Source organism: Notolepis coatsorum (assembly GCF_963971535.1).
Source record: "Notolepis coatsorum genome assembly, chromosome: 13".
Classification (NCBI taxonomy): Eukaryota; Metazoa; Chordata; class Actinopteri; order Aulopiformes; family Paralepididae; genus Notolepis; species Notolepis coatsorum.
The window spans coordinates 128,509,286-128,527,438 of NC_140177.1; the positions used below are offsets into that span (position 1 = coordinate 128,509,286).

Consider the following 18,153-nt stretch of genomic DNA (forward strand, 5'->3'; position numbering starts at 1 on the left):
TGCTTTTATACTTGCTTTATCATGAGTGTGTCTTGGATGGGAATGTTGTAGGGATTGATGTGTGGGGGTGTTTGGGGGACTGACTGCTCCGGGGGGGGGGGGGGGGGGGGGGGGTTCACATGCCTTCGAGTGACATTGTACATATTTTATGCCTATTCTTAAGTCTGCACGTTTACATGTCGGGTAGCGGTGAGTTATAACTCTTAGGTGTCGGGTAGCGGTGAGTTATAGTGAGTTAGGTGTAGGGTAGCAATGAGTTAGTGAGTTAGGTGTAGGGATGCCCCCCGGACCCCGGTTCTAAACAGGAACCGGTACTAAATTAGAAAGAACTGAGTATTGATAAGCTCAGACGTTAACGGTAATTTAAACGTTGCAAACTATCTCTCCTCTCTGTCTCTGCACGAGAAGCGAGCAAGCCATTATTACTCACACTCACACATACACACACGGGTACTTAAGGGAGGTGCCAGTCAGTGGCTCCGTGCTGCTGAAGCGCAGCACACACAGACCGAGCTCTGCGCTCGTCATGGCGGAGAGAGCAAAGCGCTCAAAAGTCTGGGTACACTTTACGAAAGTCGATGCCGACGACGCACGTTGCCACAAGTGCAATAAAACATTTGCCAGTAAGGGTGGCAATACAAGCAATTTGTCAAAACATCTGTTGTCAAAACATAACATTAGTCTGCAGAAATGCGCCGCTTTCGACTGCTTTGCTCGCAGTGTTCCATCTCCATCCACGTCCACTGCAGGTAAGCCAAGATACGGAGTTAGCTAGGCTAATAATGAATTATTATGAATAGGCTAATAAATCAAATATAATTGCTTAGCTAATTGTTTAGCTACAAATATATTAGAAAGATGAAAGATCTTCAGGCTGAGGCTGCAGCCACCATGTCCCAGCCCACCCCTCCTCCCTCTACCACCACCGGTCCCAGCAAGCCCAAAGTCCCTTCACCCTAGCAGCTAGAGGAAGGATGACAGAGTGTCACAGCCTCTACTAATAACATGGAGTATTGAACCGTTTTTAACAGCTGGGTATTGGGTGGGACATTCTGATTTAAGAACTTTCTAAATAAAATACAAAGTCCCAAAATAGTTAATTTATCTGACCGCTTGTATTAATTGATAAAAAAGTAGCCATGTGCAGTAATAGTTATATAAAAGAATAATAAAGCAATGTTGATTCTGTTCTTAATAATTTTTAGCTAAATAAAAAAGAACCGATAAGAGTATCGATAAAGTACCGACCGTTAAGCAGTATCGATAAGAGTACGTAGTAGTATCGATCAAATCCTAACGATACCCATCCCTAGTTAGGTGTCGGGTAGTGGTGAGTTATAACTCTTAGGTGTCGGGTAGCGGTGAGTTAGTGAGTTATAACTCTTAGGTGTCGGCTAGCAGGGAGTTATAACTCTTAGATGTGGGGTAGCAGTGAGTTATAACTTAGGTATCGGTGAGTTAGTGAGTTATAACTCTTAGGTGTCGGGTAGCAGGGAGTTAGTGAGTTATAACTCTTAGGTGTGGGGTAGCGGGGAGTTATAACTCTTAGGTGTGGGGTAGCGGGGAGTTATAACTCTTAGGTGTCGGGTAGCAGGGAGTTAGTGAGTTATAACTCTTAGGTGTGGGGTAGCGGGGAGTTATAACTCTTAGGTGTCGGGTAGCAGTGAGTTATAACTTAGGTGTCGGTGAGTTAGTGAGTTATAACTCTTGGGTGTCGGGTAGCGGGGAGTTAGTGAGTTATAACTTAGGTGTTGGGTAGCGGGGAGTTATAACTCTTGGGTGTCGGGTAGCGGGGAGTTATAACTAGGGATGCCCCGATCACGTTTTTTGCCACAGATACCGATCACTGATCGTCGTGAGCCATATCGGCCGATACCGATCGTTTTTGATTAAAAGAAATTAAAATTTATTTTATATAATTTTTTTTTTATATAAAATATATATATTATATAATTAGACTTGTACTTGTATTATCTGCGAGACATCGCCACCACGCAACAAGCTCCACTGTCTGTGTGTACTCTAGTAGCCTCCAGCTACAGCCAGGATTCTCCGGAGCTGCAGCTGGACCTATACTCGAGTAGCCTCGAGCTACGGCCAGGATTCTCCGGCGCTGCACCTGGACCCTATTGGTATAACGTTACTTAACTGTGCTCAGCAAGCCCTCAGCTCGAACACGCATCGAATCAGTGTTATAAGACATTGATATCAGGAGCTATCTGTAGCTACTGCTAGCCGGATATATAACGTTAATACAACGCCTCAGTGAATTATTTAGTTCAATGGGACATTTCGTTTTTAACAGTGAACTAACTTGCGCTAACGTGAGCTAACAGCTAACAGCTAACAGCTAACAGGTATCATACCTACCTACTATACTTGCTAAAGCGTTTGTTGATGTCAGGAGCTATCGGTAGCTGGCCGGCTAGATACCGTTCGGTTAGACAATGCCTCATCATGTATTAAACTAAAAGTGAATAGTTGACTGGGTCATTTTGTAACGGTAGCTAAGCTAATGTTAGCTCAGGGAGACGCCGCCGACACGCCGTCCTCCCGTGTCTCACTAGACTAGACCCGTGTTTACATGCGTGCAGGAGGGGCTGGACTTGAGAGCAGACGCCGCACCACCGGTGTCTGAGACAGAACTCAGCGACAGCGAGTGATCGGGTTTGGCGATCGGTGAAAATAAAACATCACCACCGATCACCGATCGCATATTTATACTGAATATCGGCCGATAACGATCGGTGGCCGATCGATCGGGGCATCCCTAGTTATAACCACCAAGAATGGCGTGTTCAATACAAGGGAAGAATGAAATTAAATAATTCTATTAGATTTAGACTTGTTTCTTTGCAAAAAAAGACTAGAGGAAGCCGAATAAAATTGTTGACACAATGCATAATGTGACGTCTGCAGTGTGTGTACGAGGCCCAGGTGGCGGTGTGCCCAGCAGGTGGCGGTGTGCCCAGCAGGTGGCGCTGTGCCCAGCAGGTGGGGCTCCCTCACTCACCTTGGTGGCGGTGCGAGGCATGCGAGGCCCATGTATGTCCTTGTCCTTGGAGGTGACGACCTTCAGGAGCCTCTTCTCACGGATCTGTTTGGCCAGCACGCGGATCTCCTGCATCTCCTCGTCCTCGCTCTCCTCGTCCGAGGCGTACTCCCCGGCCTGCTCCTTCAGCTCTTCCTCTTTCTCCAGGTCCTCCAGTTTCTGTGGGGGGAGAGAGAGAGAGAGAGAGAAGGAGAGATAGAGGGGAGAGCGAGAGAGGGAGACAGAGGGGGGGGGAGAGAGAGGGGAGACAGAGAGGGGGAGAGAGAGAGGGGGGGGAGAGAGAGGGGGGAGAGAGAGAGGGGGGAGAGAGAGGGGGGAGAGAGAGAGGGGGAGACAGAGAGGGGGAGAGAGAGAACAGAGGGGGAGAGAGAACAGAGGGGGAGAGAGAGAGAGGGACAGAGGGGGAGAGAGAGAGAGAGAGGGAGAGACGGAGAGAGAGGGGGAGAGAGAGTGTGTTTTTACAAAAGCGTATACACAACCCACCCACCCACATCTATTTCTGGTGATTGGCAGAGATAAAATTGTTGTTAGACCCACACAGCATATTATTATGCTCCCTGATAATTTTTTTTGAAAAAGATGATTGGACCTGAACCAATATGTGTCGGCATCATTATAAAACGGCAATGACTTTAGTTTTTTCTGACCATATTATTCACATTTTTAAACTTCTTATGACCACCTGCCATCAGAAAGTCTCATTGATTCATGATGTCCTACTCAATCAACCCTCTGTCTGTTGTTATTCCATTTCATTTATTTGTTGACAACCTGGCCTGTGCTTTAGCTCTGCCTAATTTATAAACCTATGCATTACTTATAAACCTATTCATTACATCCAGACTATGGATTAACATATCGACCACTTATTTTTACGAACAAAAAAAACACCACTTTTATATATATATATTTATATTCCGGTTTGTATATTACTAATACACACCCAAATAATGTAGATTATCGAGTTATGGCAAAGATCCATATCCACGGTGTGTGTATTGAGTCCCGGGACGCTAAAACGAGTGGCCGGACGGAATTAGGGGACGAACCAAGCTGCAATGGGCATTTCCGGTTTGGCAACTCGCCGATCAGCCACCAGGTGGCAGTATTGAAGCGTTGCAGAGTTGTGCTGAGTCCATCAGCATCTGACAAGGCTCCGTGAGTGGAATATGAATACCATGGCGAAAATATGAAATTATGATCAGAATCACGTCGTACGCCGTTATTGGCGGGAAAAGGGTTAAGGTCAAGATATATTTCTGTGTGGGTGGTGGTTTTCTCTGATCATCATACCTACGCACTGTCCGTGTCACCCAGCGCCCAGTTACATTGTGGGCCAGCTGCACATAGATCTCGCAGTGGCTGGCCCAGGAACTCCACTGGAATTCCAATGTGTACGTTTAAAAAGTATAAAATAAAATGCACAGGTACATCTGAAAATGTAGCCTCACTGACAACAGTGATGTGCTGATGCCCATGTGCTGATGTCCATGTGCTGATGTCCATGTGCTGATGCCCATGTGCTGATGCCTATGTGCTGATGCCTACTCCCCGAGACATGGCCCCCACTGACCTTCATGATGTCGGGGTCGATGTAATCAGCAATGTTGTGACCCTCCCAGATCTCAGGAACCCGGTCCTGCTTCTCCTCTGCGTTCATCAGGTCCCAGTATTCTGAAAAGACACGTAACAGGATGTCAGCAGAGTCCAAAGACACAGAGCCCAAACTAGTTAGGCGTGTGTCAAAGATGTTTTTAAATTGTCCTTGTTGGTATGACACCTAAATAAAAGTAACCTATTTCCATTCTTGATTTAAAAGAAGATGCCCTGGGTTTATTTTGGACGTGGTTATGAGACATACAGAGGCAATTAAATAGGACAAAGCTGCAATCAGCACTATAACAAGAAGAGACAAGTCTAACTATGAATATACATATATTCTGTTTCCATGGGGAAATCTCTGAGGACATTATATGGATGGAAGGACTCGTCTTTTTCTACAGAAATGGAAGAAACCATTAGAATCTCTGGGAATTAAATATAATCTGGATTTATGTGGATAGGTTATATTACATTTACTTATTTAAAATATTAAATAAGTAAATGTAATAAAAAAAAATTCCTGAATTTTCCCAAGGGGATCAATAAAGGAATATCTTATCTTTAGCCGACACTTTTATCCAAAGCAACTTACAGCAGGAAAGTACAACTCTGGCAGCTAAGGGTCAGTAACTTGTTCATCAAACTTGAGTGCATATTAGCACAGTAGATAATACTATCAGCAAGTTGGATTCCTTAGTATCAGAGTGCATACTAGTTCAAAGGTTAATCGTTTTTTATTTTTTTTTCATTTTGTGCGTTTTTTGTCGACAGCAGAAAATTGGGCGGGTTTCGGCTGTCCCGACTGGTGGGACATTGGTTATGGACCATTGACTGGGAACAGTGGACATGAACAGTACAACTGTTATGTAATTTCATGTGAATGAGTCAGTTTTTTTTTTATTATTATAAATCATTATCTTTAGTGGTAATTCTAGGTGTGAAGGGGGCTTTAACCTCTTAAAATTCCGAGGGCCCAAGGGCCCGTTGCAACAGCCATCTGTCGGCGTCACGCTGTGTTATCGTCTCTCATGAACTTTTATTTCAGTGTAAGGGGCATGTTACAGTGTTTTTGTGCTCGTTTTTATACGTTTTTGAATACGTTTCATGTCCCTTTTACACAGAAATGTGTTTTTTGGTGGATACGTTGTGGCCCTAGCTGAAACGCTAAATTGTGTTTGCGTTTTTGAGCAACGCCAAAAACTCGCCGACAACAGTCGTGTAGCCTTCACGGAGCCGTTGTTGCGAAAACGCCCATGCGCAGTAGATACCATCTGCGTGCCCTTCCGGTGACAACAGTGTGTGTGTGTGTGGGTGTGTGTGTGTGTGTTTGGGACATAGCTCCGTGTCCCAAATAGCTGCAGCTACCATGTGTTGTCAAGTTATTGTTATAAGGACCCCAGTCCAAGCTACAACAGTCTGCATTCCCTTAACAATTGTTTGTATTGAGCCGTATTGTATTGTACCCATTATGCAATATGTTAAATAAAGTTTACATCCATTCATTCTGCTAGCATTACCACTGGCTAGCTATCAGACCCCGTTAGCTCAAAGCTCCTCTTTCAACTTAAGCATTAAACAAAATGGCCCAGTCATCTATTCACCTTTGTTTAATACACACAGCGTTGTCTCTAATGTTATCTAACTACTGATAGCTCCCGATATCATCAGTTTGGTGCTGGCTAACTAGCGTGAGCCAACGTTAGCTTCTAGCCACAATGCTATACTGTTAGAATGGCATATTCCATTGACGTTAGCATGCAGCTAACAATGTAGCTACCGATCTTTTTTTAGACTAAACTATCCGCTCTTGGTGGTCACTTGTGTTGATGTTAGTTTTGTTTCATCAACAAATGACAGGCAGAACACAGTGAATGTATCCGTTTTGTTTATTGTACTTTTATTAGACTTTGCTGAAAAAGAAGTGCTGCACTGGGTAAATAGGCAAAAGATGGTGGCGCCCATAGGCGCCCGCCTTGTTGACATTTGCTTTGCAGGCACATTCAAGTTCTGATTGGTTGAAATTGCCTTCATGTTTGCCACCTACTGCCACCTACTGCTTTGGCAGTGTACTACATCAGTGTGCTCAGGTGACAAAAACGAAAGTGTGACTCGAGGCTGCCACGTTGCGGCGAAACTCATCTGACAATGAAACGAAAATGAAACGAAAGGTGTAACCGGCGCCTAACTCTATGACAGTAGCATTCAGTGATTCTTCCTGTTGTGGAAGAAAGTTCAGAGTGTTTCCTTTCAAAAGAGGCCAGACTTGTGCATCTACTACAAATGGTTCCCGAATAGCGTCCAATTTACTTTCAGTATGCAATCGACCAAAACTAAATATGCAGGACTGTTGAGAGGTTAACCAATAAAGGTGTAAACTTACTTTGTAGGTCCAGATAGTAATCGTCTCCCTGCTCCACCTCCAGATCCCTCTCCTAGAAGTAAAGAAAAAAAAATATATTTAAATAAACGTTTCATACAAACACAAAGCACAAGCTTTCAACAAGGCCTCATCTTTAGTAGCATTTTTCCTCTTGGCTTTTCCACCATGAAAACAATGTAGAATCAAACATACCGTCCTGCGTTTGGGTGCATCCACATCCATAGCCTTCTTACGGTTCAGAGCGCCGTCTGGGATGAACGGTGGCCTCTCCTAGTGTTGATGAATAAGAAATCATTCCAAATTGCTTGACGTCAGAGCTTTATAGTCGAGGTGGAGTACCTTGACAAAAACATCCCCCGCACTAGTCTTGCACAAGGACCAATCAGCATGGGTATGGGCGGGATAATTTTACATTGATGGGGATTTGATTGGCTGTTTTTAAATAAATTGCGTCCGCAGGATTAATAGCGTTAGTTCAGCTAGAGAAACAAATATACTAATTCAAATAGTAATTTGTACTTTGTAGGTCTGCATTTTAAATGTAAGGAGTAAAAAGTATGTTTTTTTTCTCTGAAATGTAATTGAGTAAAAGTACAAGTATACAAACCTAATAATACTCGAGTAAAGTACAAATCCCCCAAAACAGTATGTAAGGATTGTAACGAAGTACAATTACTCAAGTACTTTACACCCCTGCTTCTAATGCAGAAAGAGGGGTCCTGCGGCCTGTGCAGCCAACACTCAAGCGAACACTGCGTTTACCTTTGCGTCTCTCTTGGAGGGCACTGCCAGGTGCAGTCTGTTCAGCACGTCGTGCACCTTCTTGCCTTTCATCTTGGTGTCAACGCGATGGGTGAGGAGTCTGTCACAGGCCTGGGAAGAACAGAAACTTGTTTTTTTCGTTTCATTATTTGTTTTTCCATTACTAAAATTCTCCTCAAACTAAATTTACTATAGTTTAGTATATAACCACTTGCATTAACACTTTGATCGCCATGGTTAAATTCATAATTTACCATCCCTCGCCAGCTCTATTTGTCTATGGAGAAGTTCCCCTTCTTTGCAGGGCTATAACTTTTTAAATTCTATTGCTAAATTGCCATTATTATGGCCCATTCAATGTCCTATATGTATTGTTCAGGGTGTAGCAACGTTAAACTTTTTCATTCACATATTCATACTAAAATATGGTCTAAAGTATAAGTATGTTTTTATCGTTTTCTGCAGCTTTCTTCAGAACGTGATTTATAGCCCTAAATGCATTATATTGATGATCAAATACAGTTTGGTAGGAATCTGTGCGAGATAAAAAGTTTCAACTGGAAGTTTCTACGCATCATCTGATGTTGACCGGATGGGCAGGGGATCGTTTATAATTCCGTGGGCAGCGTTAGATGATTCATCCAGAGTGGGTCATATGTTCATCAGATCAGTTAGTATAGAATACGTTAGAAAATAACGCTGAATCTTAACGTGGCTTCCTCGCGCCGCTGGCAAATGAGCGTGGAACAGATTTTTTTCTATTATGGGATGTAGAAATGCCCGATCCATTTCCAGGTTGTATAATAGTATATACGTCCAAATAACGTTGTTTATCGAGTTAGGGCGAGCTATCTATTATCCAGTGTTTCAAGATGGAGTCGCGGGAGCTATAGCGAGTGGCCGGACCACATATGGATGAGTACTACCGGTTCTACGTGGGAGGGGCACCAATCACCTTTGTTTTTTCTTGTTTTTTTTTTGAAGTTTTTGTACTGTTTTTTAATATTCTTACAGACTTTTTTTTTTTAAGATGGGGTGGGTTATATGGGCCTTTTTCCCCGTATGTGCATACTTTGGGCATCTCGTCAACAAAGACCAAATTTGGGTTATCTATTAGTACAGATTCATATACTTTTGAATTATTTTATTTCATATTATAAATGTCATCTTTAGCTATTTTTTCATGGAACGTTAAAGGTCTTAACAATTCCATTAAAAGGGCTAGCTGTCTTGATACTATATCAAGAAATCGAGTTGAAATATGCATGTTTCAAGAAACGCACTTTCTTGAAAGAGATATGCACAAATTAGAAAATCAGCGTTACAAAGTGGCTTCTTCTGCTTCAGCTTTGAATAAAACCAAAGGGGTTGCTATAATCATTGATAAAATGCAAAATTACCATCATAGGCAAAGGCTTTGTGATTGTTATTGAACTTGTACACACACGTGTGTCCTTGCATGTCGCCAGAAGGTGATGTCACTGCCAGAAAATGCACTCGCTAGAATTCCGATTAAACGTAAAAAAAAATATTTAAAGGGGCTATGCATTGCTATTCCTAGCACTATTTGGGCAACTTTACACAATTCCTGTTGGTCTATTGAAGACATTTGTACGTTTTTTTTTCAAAAAAATGCATTGTTTTATATTTCTAATCAAGTACTCAAAACCATCATTTTTCAGCCTCAAGAAATCAGGCTGTTATGGCCTGGCTCCGCCCATAAGCACTTTGAGTGACAGTGCCACACAGTCTGCACTGGTAGAGGGAGGGAGGGAGGGAGGGAGGGGGGGGGAAGAGAGAGAGAGAGAGAGAGAGCGAGAGAGGGAGGGGGTGCTCTCTATCTCTCTCCCTTTCCCTCTCGAGTATGAGGACATGTTTTATTTTTTTTTCTTCTTTCTTTCAATCTCCCGTTTGCGTGTGTGGCGCGCTGCGGGGCGGGCATTAGCTCCAACCACAGAGCCAATCGCATCACTGTGCGCTACCCACAGCCCGAATGACGTGACTCAGGCCTTCAAATCAAAATGACCCGATTTACTAGAGGACGAAAGGGGCTGGGCTGAATCGGAGCAATCCGCCAATATGGTATTTAGACCCTAAAACACATTGATACGAACTCCTATTACTATAATACAATGCTAGAGACTGAAAAATGACATTTATAATACATAGCCCTTTTAAAGAAAAATAGGTTTTATAAGGGCCTGAAAGGGTTAAATCTAGTGATGCATGATATATCGGCCGCCGATTTAATATCGGCCGATATGGCCGGTTTTTTACACATCGGTATCGGTCCGATATGGGCAGATATTTTTTTAAATCTTTATTTTTTCTTTTTACATGTTTTGGCCTTAACACATTGCACGCCGGGCATTGTACCCATCATTGTACCCAGTCTGCCAGCGCTATAAGTCTATGGAGTGGCTCACCTTCTTTGCAGGGCTATAACTTTTTAAATTCTATTGCTATATTGACATTACTATGGCCCATTCAACATCGATTATCTATCGTTCAGGATGTGGGAACGTTATACTTTTTCATTCATACATTCATACAAAAATACCTTCTAGAATATAAGTGTTTATCATTTTCTGCATTAATTCCTAGAACGTGTTATATATAGATTATCGATTGCCGTTTCCCCCCTATACACGCTATATTAAAAATGTTTACTGTATATGATCGGTATACGTTTTGCTTTCAGTTTAGCTGGTCGTTCATACTAATACATTGGCCGTATTAGGGGGTGGGAAACTGATGGGTGGGGATCTGGCATTGTGGACAGCGACTCCTACAGGTCGGTTGGTGCGCCTGCGCAGTAGAATCAGGAAGTGTCGGGGGCAGCGTGAGCCTCCCACGCGTTACTCCTCGCCACAGAGATCGAGCTGCGCAGGTGAAAAGATGCGACTGCTGTTACCTCAAGTACCGGAGGGGACTTGTGCTATGTATGACTTAGTCCACATTGCAGCCGGCTTGTGGGAGGCAAGAAACAGCGTTCGTGACAGGGGAGGGTTGAATTGGATGATACGAAATTGGGATGGGAGAAAATATAGAAAATGGGAGAAAAAGTGGATAAAAAAAATATCAGTATACGTTATGCTTCATCATCCGTGGAGGAAAGGGGGGGGGGGGGTCGTTTATAATTCCTTGAACATCAGTAACTGCTTTATGTAGTATGGGTGGATATATTGATCAGATGATTTGCAAACAAGGAAACTCACAATTGGGTTGAAAATAACGTTAAGTGTCCTCTTACCGCGGGTCAGAGACTGGCGGTGAAAGATCCCAAGTATACGTCGTCGATCGCCTAGGTCCATTTCCGGTTTGTATGTCGCAATAAACGCCGAAATCATATCTATTATTAAGTTTAGAAAGCGATCCATTATGTACATTGTGTCTGTCGGGAGTCATGCAACGATATCTGACGGCCGGATGAATTTAATCGACGCACATCAGCCATATCCTGTAGTCGAGTGTAACTCGCCCGACCATCCACCAGGCGGCGGTATTGAGCCGTCGTTGCCGTCACCTATAGGGTCCAGCTGGAGCGTCGCGGGTGTATATATGAATTATGAATGCCATGGCGAAAGAATTAAATATTGAGCTCAATAACGCTGTACAGCGAGGTCTGGCGGTCAACACATGGCGGCCAATAACGCTGTAAAGCGTTTCCGGCAGTGGATGTGTTAAACGGGAGATGAAGTGTTAAACAATATGAGCCTAGTTTGTTTGTTGTGTACCTTGGGTAAGTATTACGTAACCATTGACTACAGGAAGGCTCGTTATCTGGTCAATGATACATAATAAGGAGACGGTAGCCAAAGTAACTTAATAAAGAATATTTAATGTATAATTACCATGGTTTTGTAATCAAAATGAACATCAAATAATAAACAGACAAACACAGAACTATACAGACAGGAGGATCAGCACCAGACGGAAGGGATGACAGACTACTTATACACAGGGGAATGACAAGACAACACACACCTGGGGTAATGGTAATTGGGTACACCTGGGGGAAAACAATAGGGATTACACACCATGACAGAGGACTACATCTAGACATGACGACTCACATTAGGAGCGCCTGATCAGGGCACAAACATATACCCCCACATAACAGTAAGACATGGTCCTATAATCAAATGTGAAATCCTGCTTATTTGTCTGAAAACTCAAATGTAATTTCCCGGTTTTTGCCATGGGCGCCGCCGTTTTAGATTTAGCTGGATGGTGACGTCACAGTGATGGTTTGGACTGGGTCCCGGTTGGGTCCCACAGTGCTGGATAGATAGCTACGTAAAAATATGGAGTGTCGTGAAAGTCAGCCAGCAAATTGTCAACCAAATGTAACGTTACCCACAGAAAGAAAAAAAAATTATATAATTACACTTGTAGTTGTATTATCTGCGAGACATCTCTCTCCTCCCCTCCCCCCCAGTCTGAGTCAGAGCGATAGTTCAACTTGACTAACAGGGTGAAGTAGGCATCAGTTTCCTTTTTTCCTCCCTCAATAATATTATGTTATTTATGTACGTTATCATTATGTAAACAAATGCACATATGGATTGTTTGCTGCTACGTTTCTGAATAAATAAGCAGATAATTAAATTAGATGTCAATAAAATTTGTGTTTTTAATTAGCATAGCCTAAATAAATATGAATTCAAGAAGTTAAATACTGAATTAACGACACATTTATTAACAGGCTGAAAGTTAAAACGAATAAAAAACAATTAGCCTATTTAATAGGCTAAACACTGTAAAATATAGGCTAAGCGAAAACAGGCTAAACTTCGTTTTGGCTTCTTGAGTTCACATCTCCCCGGTTTGCAGTGGTGCATCTGCGGGCCAATGTTCCAAGACATATTACACTTTATTTGTTAGGCTACCCGAATACACCAGCCCCAAATGGTGGATTCAAACAGCCCAACAATTACGGTATATAAATATGTCTCAGAACATTGGTTGTTGCGTTGTTGCAAACCGGGGAGGCGTGAACTAAGGAAGTTAATACTAATAACAGGCTGAAAAAACAATTAGCCTATTTAATAGGCCAAACAGTGCTAAATGTATTATTAATATTATTATTATTATTAAACAGCGCGCAAAAGTGTGATGTCCTCTATGCTGCGCTGTGACAGCACTCCATCGTGACAGCCAGCCGAAGCGCGTGGGAGCAAAATCGAGACACATAATCGATTGCAAAAAAGTGGCCCACGCTCTCATATATGTCCGTGAATATTTTCACGCGAATCGGAATTACGGCGCACCCGTGGCACACTTTACTGTTTCGGCGCGTTTTTTTTACACACTGTCTGCTAATCTATACCTTTCTGTCGAACTAATTCTAATTATTAATCTGGACCTTCAGAACATGCAGTATTATTAATTTGCTCAAATGTCGTGGCCTCACAGTGCCAACTGCAGGTCTCGCCAACTGCAGGTCTCGCCATCTCAGGTGCCAACTGCAGGTCTCGCCGTCTCAAAGATGACAGAGCATATATATGCAGCATCCCCCTGTTGGGGTTGCTCAATGCTGTAAAATATTATACATAAATGTGTTTTTATGAATAACGATATTTGAGGAGCCTAATAATATTGCTACAGCGTGCAATTCTCTGAGGTGGGAGGCTCCGCCTCCGGGCGAAACAATCTCCGTGACGTCAGCAACAAAATGGCGGCGCACATGTTGATTTATGCTACATAAATGGACATAACAAATCGTTTTTTCTTAGAAACGCCTTATTTTTATAATGTGATTTTTTTCTGTGGTTTATCTAAATACTAATTTGCTATGACTATGTATATATCGCTATGCTTCATCTCCCCTTTAAATAGTTTCAAAATATCAGTCATTTCTGAAAATAAGTTACAAAAGTTTAAAAAAATAGCGTTTTGGAAAATAGCTCTTTATTTGATTATCATAAAAAAGTGTTTTCTATACAGAGATATCGACATAGGTAAATATCGGTATCGGCCAGAACAGCAATATTAATATCGGTTATGGGTAACCATCGGCCACAATTTTCACATCGGTGCATCACTGGTTAAATCCTATAAAGCTAGGTTGAGAAATAGATTGGAGGCGGATCCAGGGTCAGGGTCTGAACTCTCACCTCTGTCTTAACCAGCATGACCCCCTCCTCCGTCAGCGTGCTCGTCTCAACCACAGCCACGCCCTCAGCAGTGAGGTCAGCAAAGATTTTCTACAACACCACAACAAATAATAATAACAAAGATGAAAATGTAGTTTGAAAATGTACAAAACAATATAAGGATATAGATATTATGATCATCATTATTGTGCATTACAGTATAAGCATATTTATAAAAGACACTATCAACCACACTTAAAAAGGAACAGGCGAACATTATGGGAAATGTGCTTAGTCTTCCCCAGAGAAGTTAGCCTAGCTTAGCACAAATTAATGGAAGTGGATACAGACCACTAGCCTAGCTTAAAACTCCGGGAGTGGTGTTTTTGGCCAACAGCTAGGCAAGCTGATGTGTATCCACTTCCATTCATTTGTGCTAAGCTAGGCTAGCTTGCTGCTGGATAGCTTTCTGTTGAACAGAGGGAGGAAATTGGTATCCATCTTCTTGTCCGTAAGTGCATTTCCCATAATGTTGCAGTGTTCCTATAATTACAGCTATGGTTGGGGCAGAGATGAACCACGGTATCAGTCTGTTATAAGAGCTTCTAATGGCTCATACACATTTAGCAGACCCACCAGGATTTCACCAATCTGCAATTACTAAAATTAGGGCAAATTCAATGATAATGGTGATATGATATTTTGGCCCCATCTCCCAGCCCTACCCATTTGGACTCTGAGATGGAAGTTTAAACCACCCACCTGGTCTTCAGAAAGTTTAAACCACCCACCTGGTCTTCAGAAAGTTTAAACCACCCACCTGGTTTTCAGACAGTTTAAACCACCCACCTGGTCTTCCTCAGACAGTTTAAACCACCCACCTGGTTTTCAGACAGTTTAAACCACCCACCTGGTCTTCCTCAGACAGTTCGCAGATTTTCTTCACGTCACACTTGTTGGCCACAATAATCAGAGGCTAAAGGGGGGAAAAAGAAGAAAGCATCTCTTCAACTATTCACACCTTGAAACTCTGTCAAAACCTCATTGTGACAGTGCATCACAATACCAGAATCTACCACATATTTCCCGAACTGACAATATAGTATATTAAATGGTATCTCCAATAGAGCTTTTGGCCACTAATTGATGAAGAGGAGATTAAAGTCCCCTGAGAATTGTGTATCACGTGTTCTTTCAGCACACGCACAAGGCACGGCACACGCACAAGGGAGCACAGGCACGGCACACCAACCTGCAGGAACAGGGGAGGAAACTAACTTTTTGGCTTACCAGTCAACTGGCGAGTATATGATTTTTTTAACCAGCCAAACAGATTTTTTACCAGCCATAAATAAATCGCTAATTGTGATAATTACTTCTTTGTATGTCTTCGTCTAAATTGATTTTCAATCATAGTAATAATCACACAGTGTCTCTACTCTTTAAAATATTTATTACCATAAAACATTAATAAGTGTCTCTACTCTTCACAATATTAGCATAAAACATATTAATCACACCGTCTCTACTCTTCAAAATATTAGGATATCACATATTACCATGAAAGAGGGAACTATTCTGGACTGGGTTGGGCTGAACTGGGCAGTGAAAGATGCTGGGCTGGGCTGTGTTGGGCAGGGAAAATTGGGCTGGTCTATGTTGGACTGGGTTGGGCTGGGCAGTGAAAGAACCAAGCATTTCACTGTAATGTAATGGCTAAATAAAACAAAACTTGAACTTGACTTGTTACATTTGCACTCTGGTTGGATGCCAGTTTTGCGCAGTAATACGAGACAGAAATAAGGCTGGTACTAGATTATTCACCTTACGTATAAATACGTTGCAGGTGGATACAGCAGTTAGTTACCCTAATAAGTTGAAGCCTTCACCATGATACAACGTGCTGTGAAGTGGGCCCGTTTTGCCCCGAAATAGAGCCTTGAGACCGCGTGCGAATTGATAGCTGAAGTGTCAGAGTTTAACGCTGTATCGTCGAGTTCGACCTATTCTATTATTAAGTAATAGTCTATTATGTATAGTGTATCGTGCGGCTACCGTTCTACAGTGACCAGCATTACCAACGTTTCACCGTACCGAGCTAGTGTGCTTATCCAGGCTGGGCGGCCTAACCTTGTGCCGCCATCCGAGGAGCCCTAGACGAGAACTGTGTGGATATGTACACTGGATAACCTACACCGACGACTACAGAGCCCTTTTCGGCTGGATTATAATGCTTTGGTCCTGTGGCTGCTGGAGCAGAGAATCGTCTACCCCCACTACCGTGTGGGATTTAACCTGTGAGGAGCACCGTCGAGCCCGCCTCTAGGACTCTGAGGCTGGCTAGCTTTCACCCATGCGGCACTGCATACCGGAGAATAGCTGTTGCTTTGTCTACGGATCAAGGGATTATTGCACCGTCTCCTGTACCTGGAGTCTCCTTATTCCTCGTTGATCCAGACTTTTGCTACCGACAAATCCTCTCCCCTGCTGGCTTACAACCGGAGGGAACCCCCTTAGTATCTCCAGCTGACCTACTAGTGTACCATATATAATTCTTATGCTACAGGTGGTATTAATTATCCCCTTCGTAATATGCTCATGGACTTACGCTCTTGACCTATTCATGCACATTCTTCGCCTTACAAGCGCAACTCTCATTCTTAATAAATGTAAGATAATCTTGGTGCTCTTCTAATAAATATTATAAACAGTACTTTCTTGTTAAGCCGTGTTATTGTGGGGGTGTTCATCTCATATACATGTGTACTGTATGGCCAGTAGTAATGTACATAACGCAGTAGTGGTTTAATGATACCATACTTATTCAATACAGTCAGGGAATTGTACCCCTCAGTTACAGTACTTGTGCTGTATGATGAAAATACATTGGAATCGAATCTCATGTCAACGCTAGCGGTTCAGTAGGTGTATTCTGAATGACAAGTATGACAACATCACCGTTGTGAAGGGCATATGGGCGAGTGGTGATATGGGGGGAAACCCGGTAATAATAAAATGTCACTCGGCTGCATTTAAGCAAAGCCGCTCGGTATAGTCCACTATGTTGAACGTGCGTTATGGTAGCTTGTTACATGCTAGGTAGCTAGCCGGCTAATGCTGGTTGACTTGAGTGAGCCTCACGCCCACTTGTCATTCTCATCCGACTCGAAGGAGACGCGTCGCGTGCTGTTGTTCATTCCCATGTCAGACAGACCGCACTTATCAGGGTTCGAAATTAATGGGGGCTTGGGGCAAAATGCCCTCGAAAATTGACCAAATGCCCTCGAAATTCAGTTAAGGGGGGCAAAAAAAGCCCCCGACAGTTTACTAATTATATATATAATTATATATATGCTCTACAGTGCGAGCATTTCCCTCGTATTGCCCCTAATAATATGTGTGTGTGCAAACCGGAAAAATCATTTACTTGCAGTGTGCAAGACAGACGAGTGATTGTGAAGATTACAAAACAGCTCCGCTGTTAATAGTTCAGATTGAAACTGGACTGAAATTCAGTTTTTGGGTGGAATGTTTGTTCCAAGGAGGAGGGAGGCGGGGCCCGCTGCGTGTTACAGGGAGATGCTTCCAGGCACTTGAGAGGTGCGAACACAGACAGAGCGCTCTGCTCTCATCAAGCATTACACTGCTATCTTAACGTTAGCAAGCTAAGCATCTGCATAGCGCGACCTGTGTAACGTTAAGTAACTTGTGTTCGGCGGGGAAAGATCATTCCATTTGTAACACAACTCCAAAAGAATAACATCCAAATCCGATCCCGATGCGCATTTCCTTCATTCCACAGCGCTGAGCGCGCAACGTATTTCATTGATCGATCTGGCCAGAGCCTATACTCACAAACGTTGCGTGTGTGGGGTTTTTCATCAATTTGAAACAAGCCTCTTGACTGTTGGAATTAGGGATGTTAAAAATAAAATATCTAATAATATTATTCAATATTAGACATTCATTGATCCAGAGGCAACCGGTTATTATATCAAGACAACAACACAACTTGCCCTCACTCAGGGACAATAATATTTAATCTATTTAGATAGAGTATGTATGTATTATTTACAGATAATTGAAGGTACCTCAAAACATGAAACCAAGCCATGATGTCACACATCGTGTGCGTGTGTGTGTTACTTGAACAATTGTCACTGTGCTCCTAAATTTCTGTGTGCTCCTAAATTTGTATTTAGATTTTATTTATTAACATTTTATTTAGGAGCACATGTGCTCCTTGGGAAAAAGGTTAG

General features: G+C 42.6%; 1 protein-coding gene across 1 annotated transcript in view; it reads right to left on the bottom strand.

Annotated features, from left to right (window-relative positions):
- The window catches only part of gtpbp4 (GTP binding protein 4), a 68,796-nt gene that overhangs the window by 10,420 nt on the left and 40,223 nt on the right, over positions 1-18,153 (bottom strand). The window contains exons 8-14 of the mRNA XM_084326787.1: positions 14,805-14,870; positions 13,916-14,005; positions 7,797-7,907; positions 7,227-7,304; positions 7,035-7,086; positions 4,626-4,726; positions 3,014-3,211 (exon numbers count right to left, since the gene is read on the bottom strand). Coding sequence (XP_084182913.1) covers positions 3,014-3,211; positions 4,626-4,726; positions 7,035-7,086; positions 7,227-7,304; positions 7,797-7,907; positions 13,916-14,005; positions 14,805-14,870 — 696 coding nt within the window. The remainder of the gene's footprint in view (positions 1-3,013; positions 3,212-4,625; positions 4,727-7,034; positions 7,087-7,226; positions 7,305-7,796; positions 7,908-13,915; positions 14,006-14,804; positions 14,871-18,153) is intronic.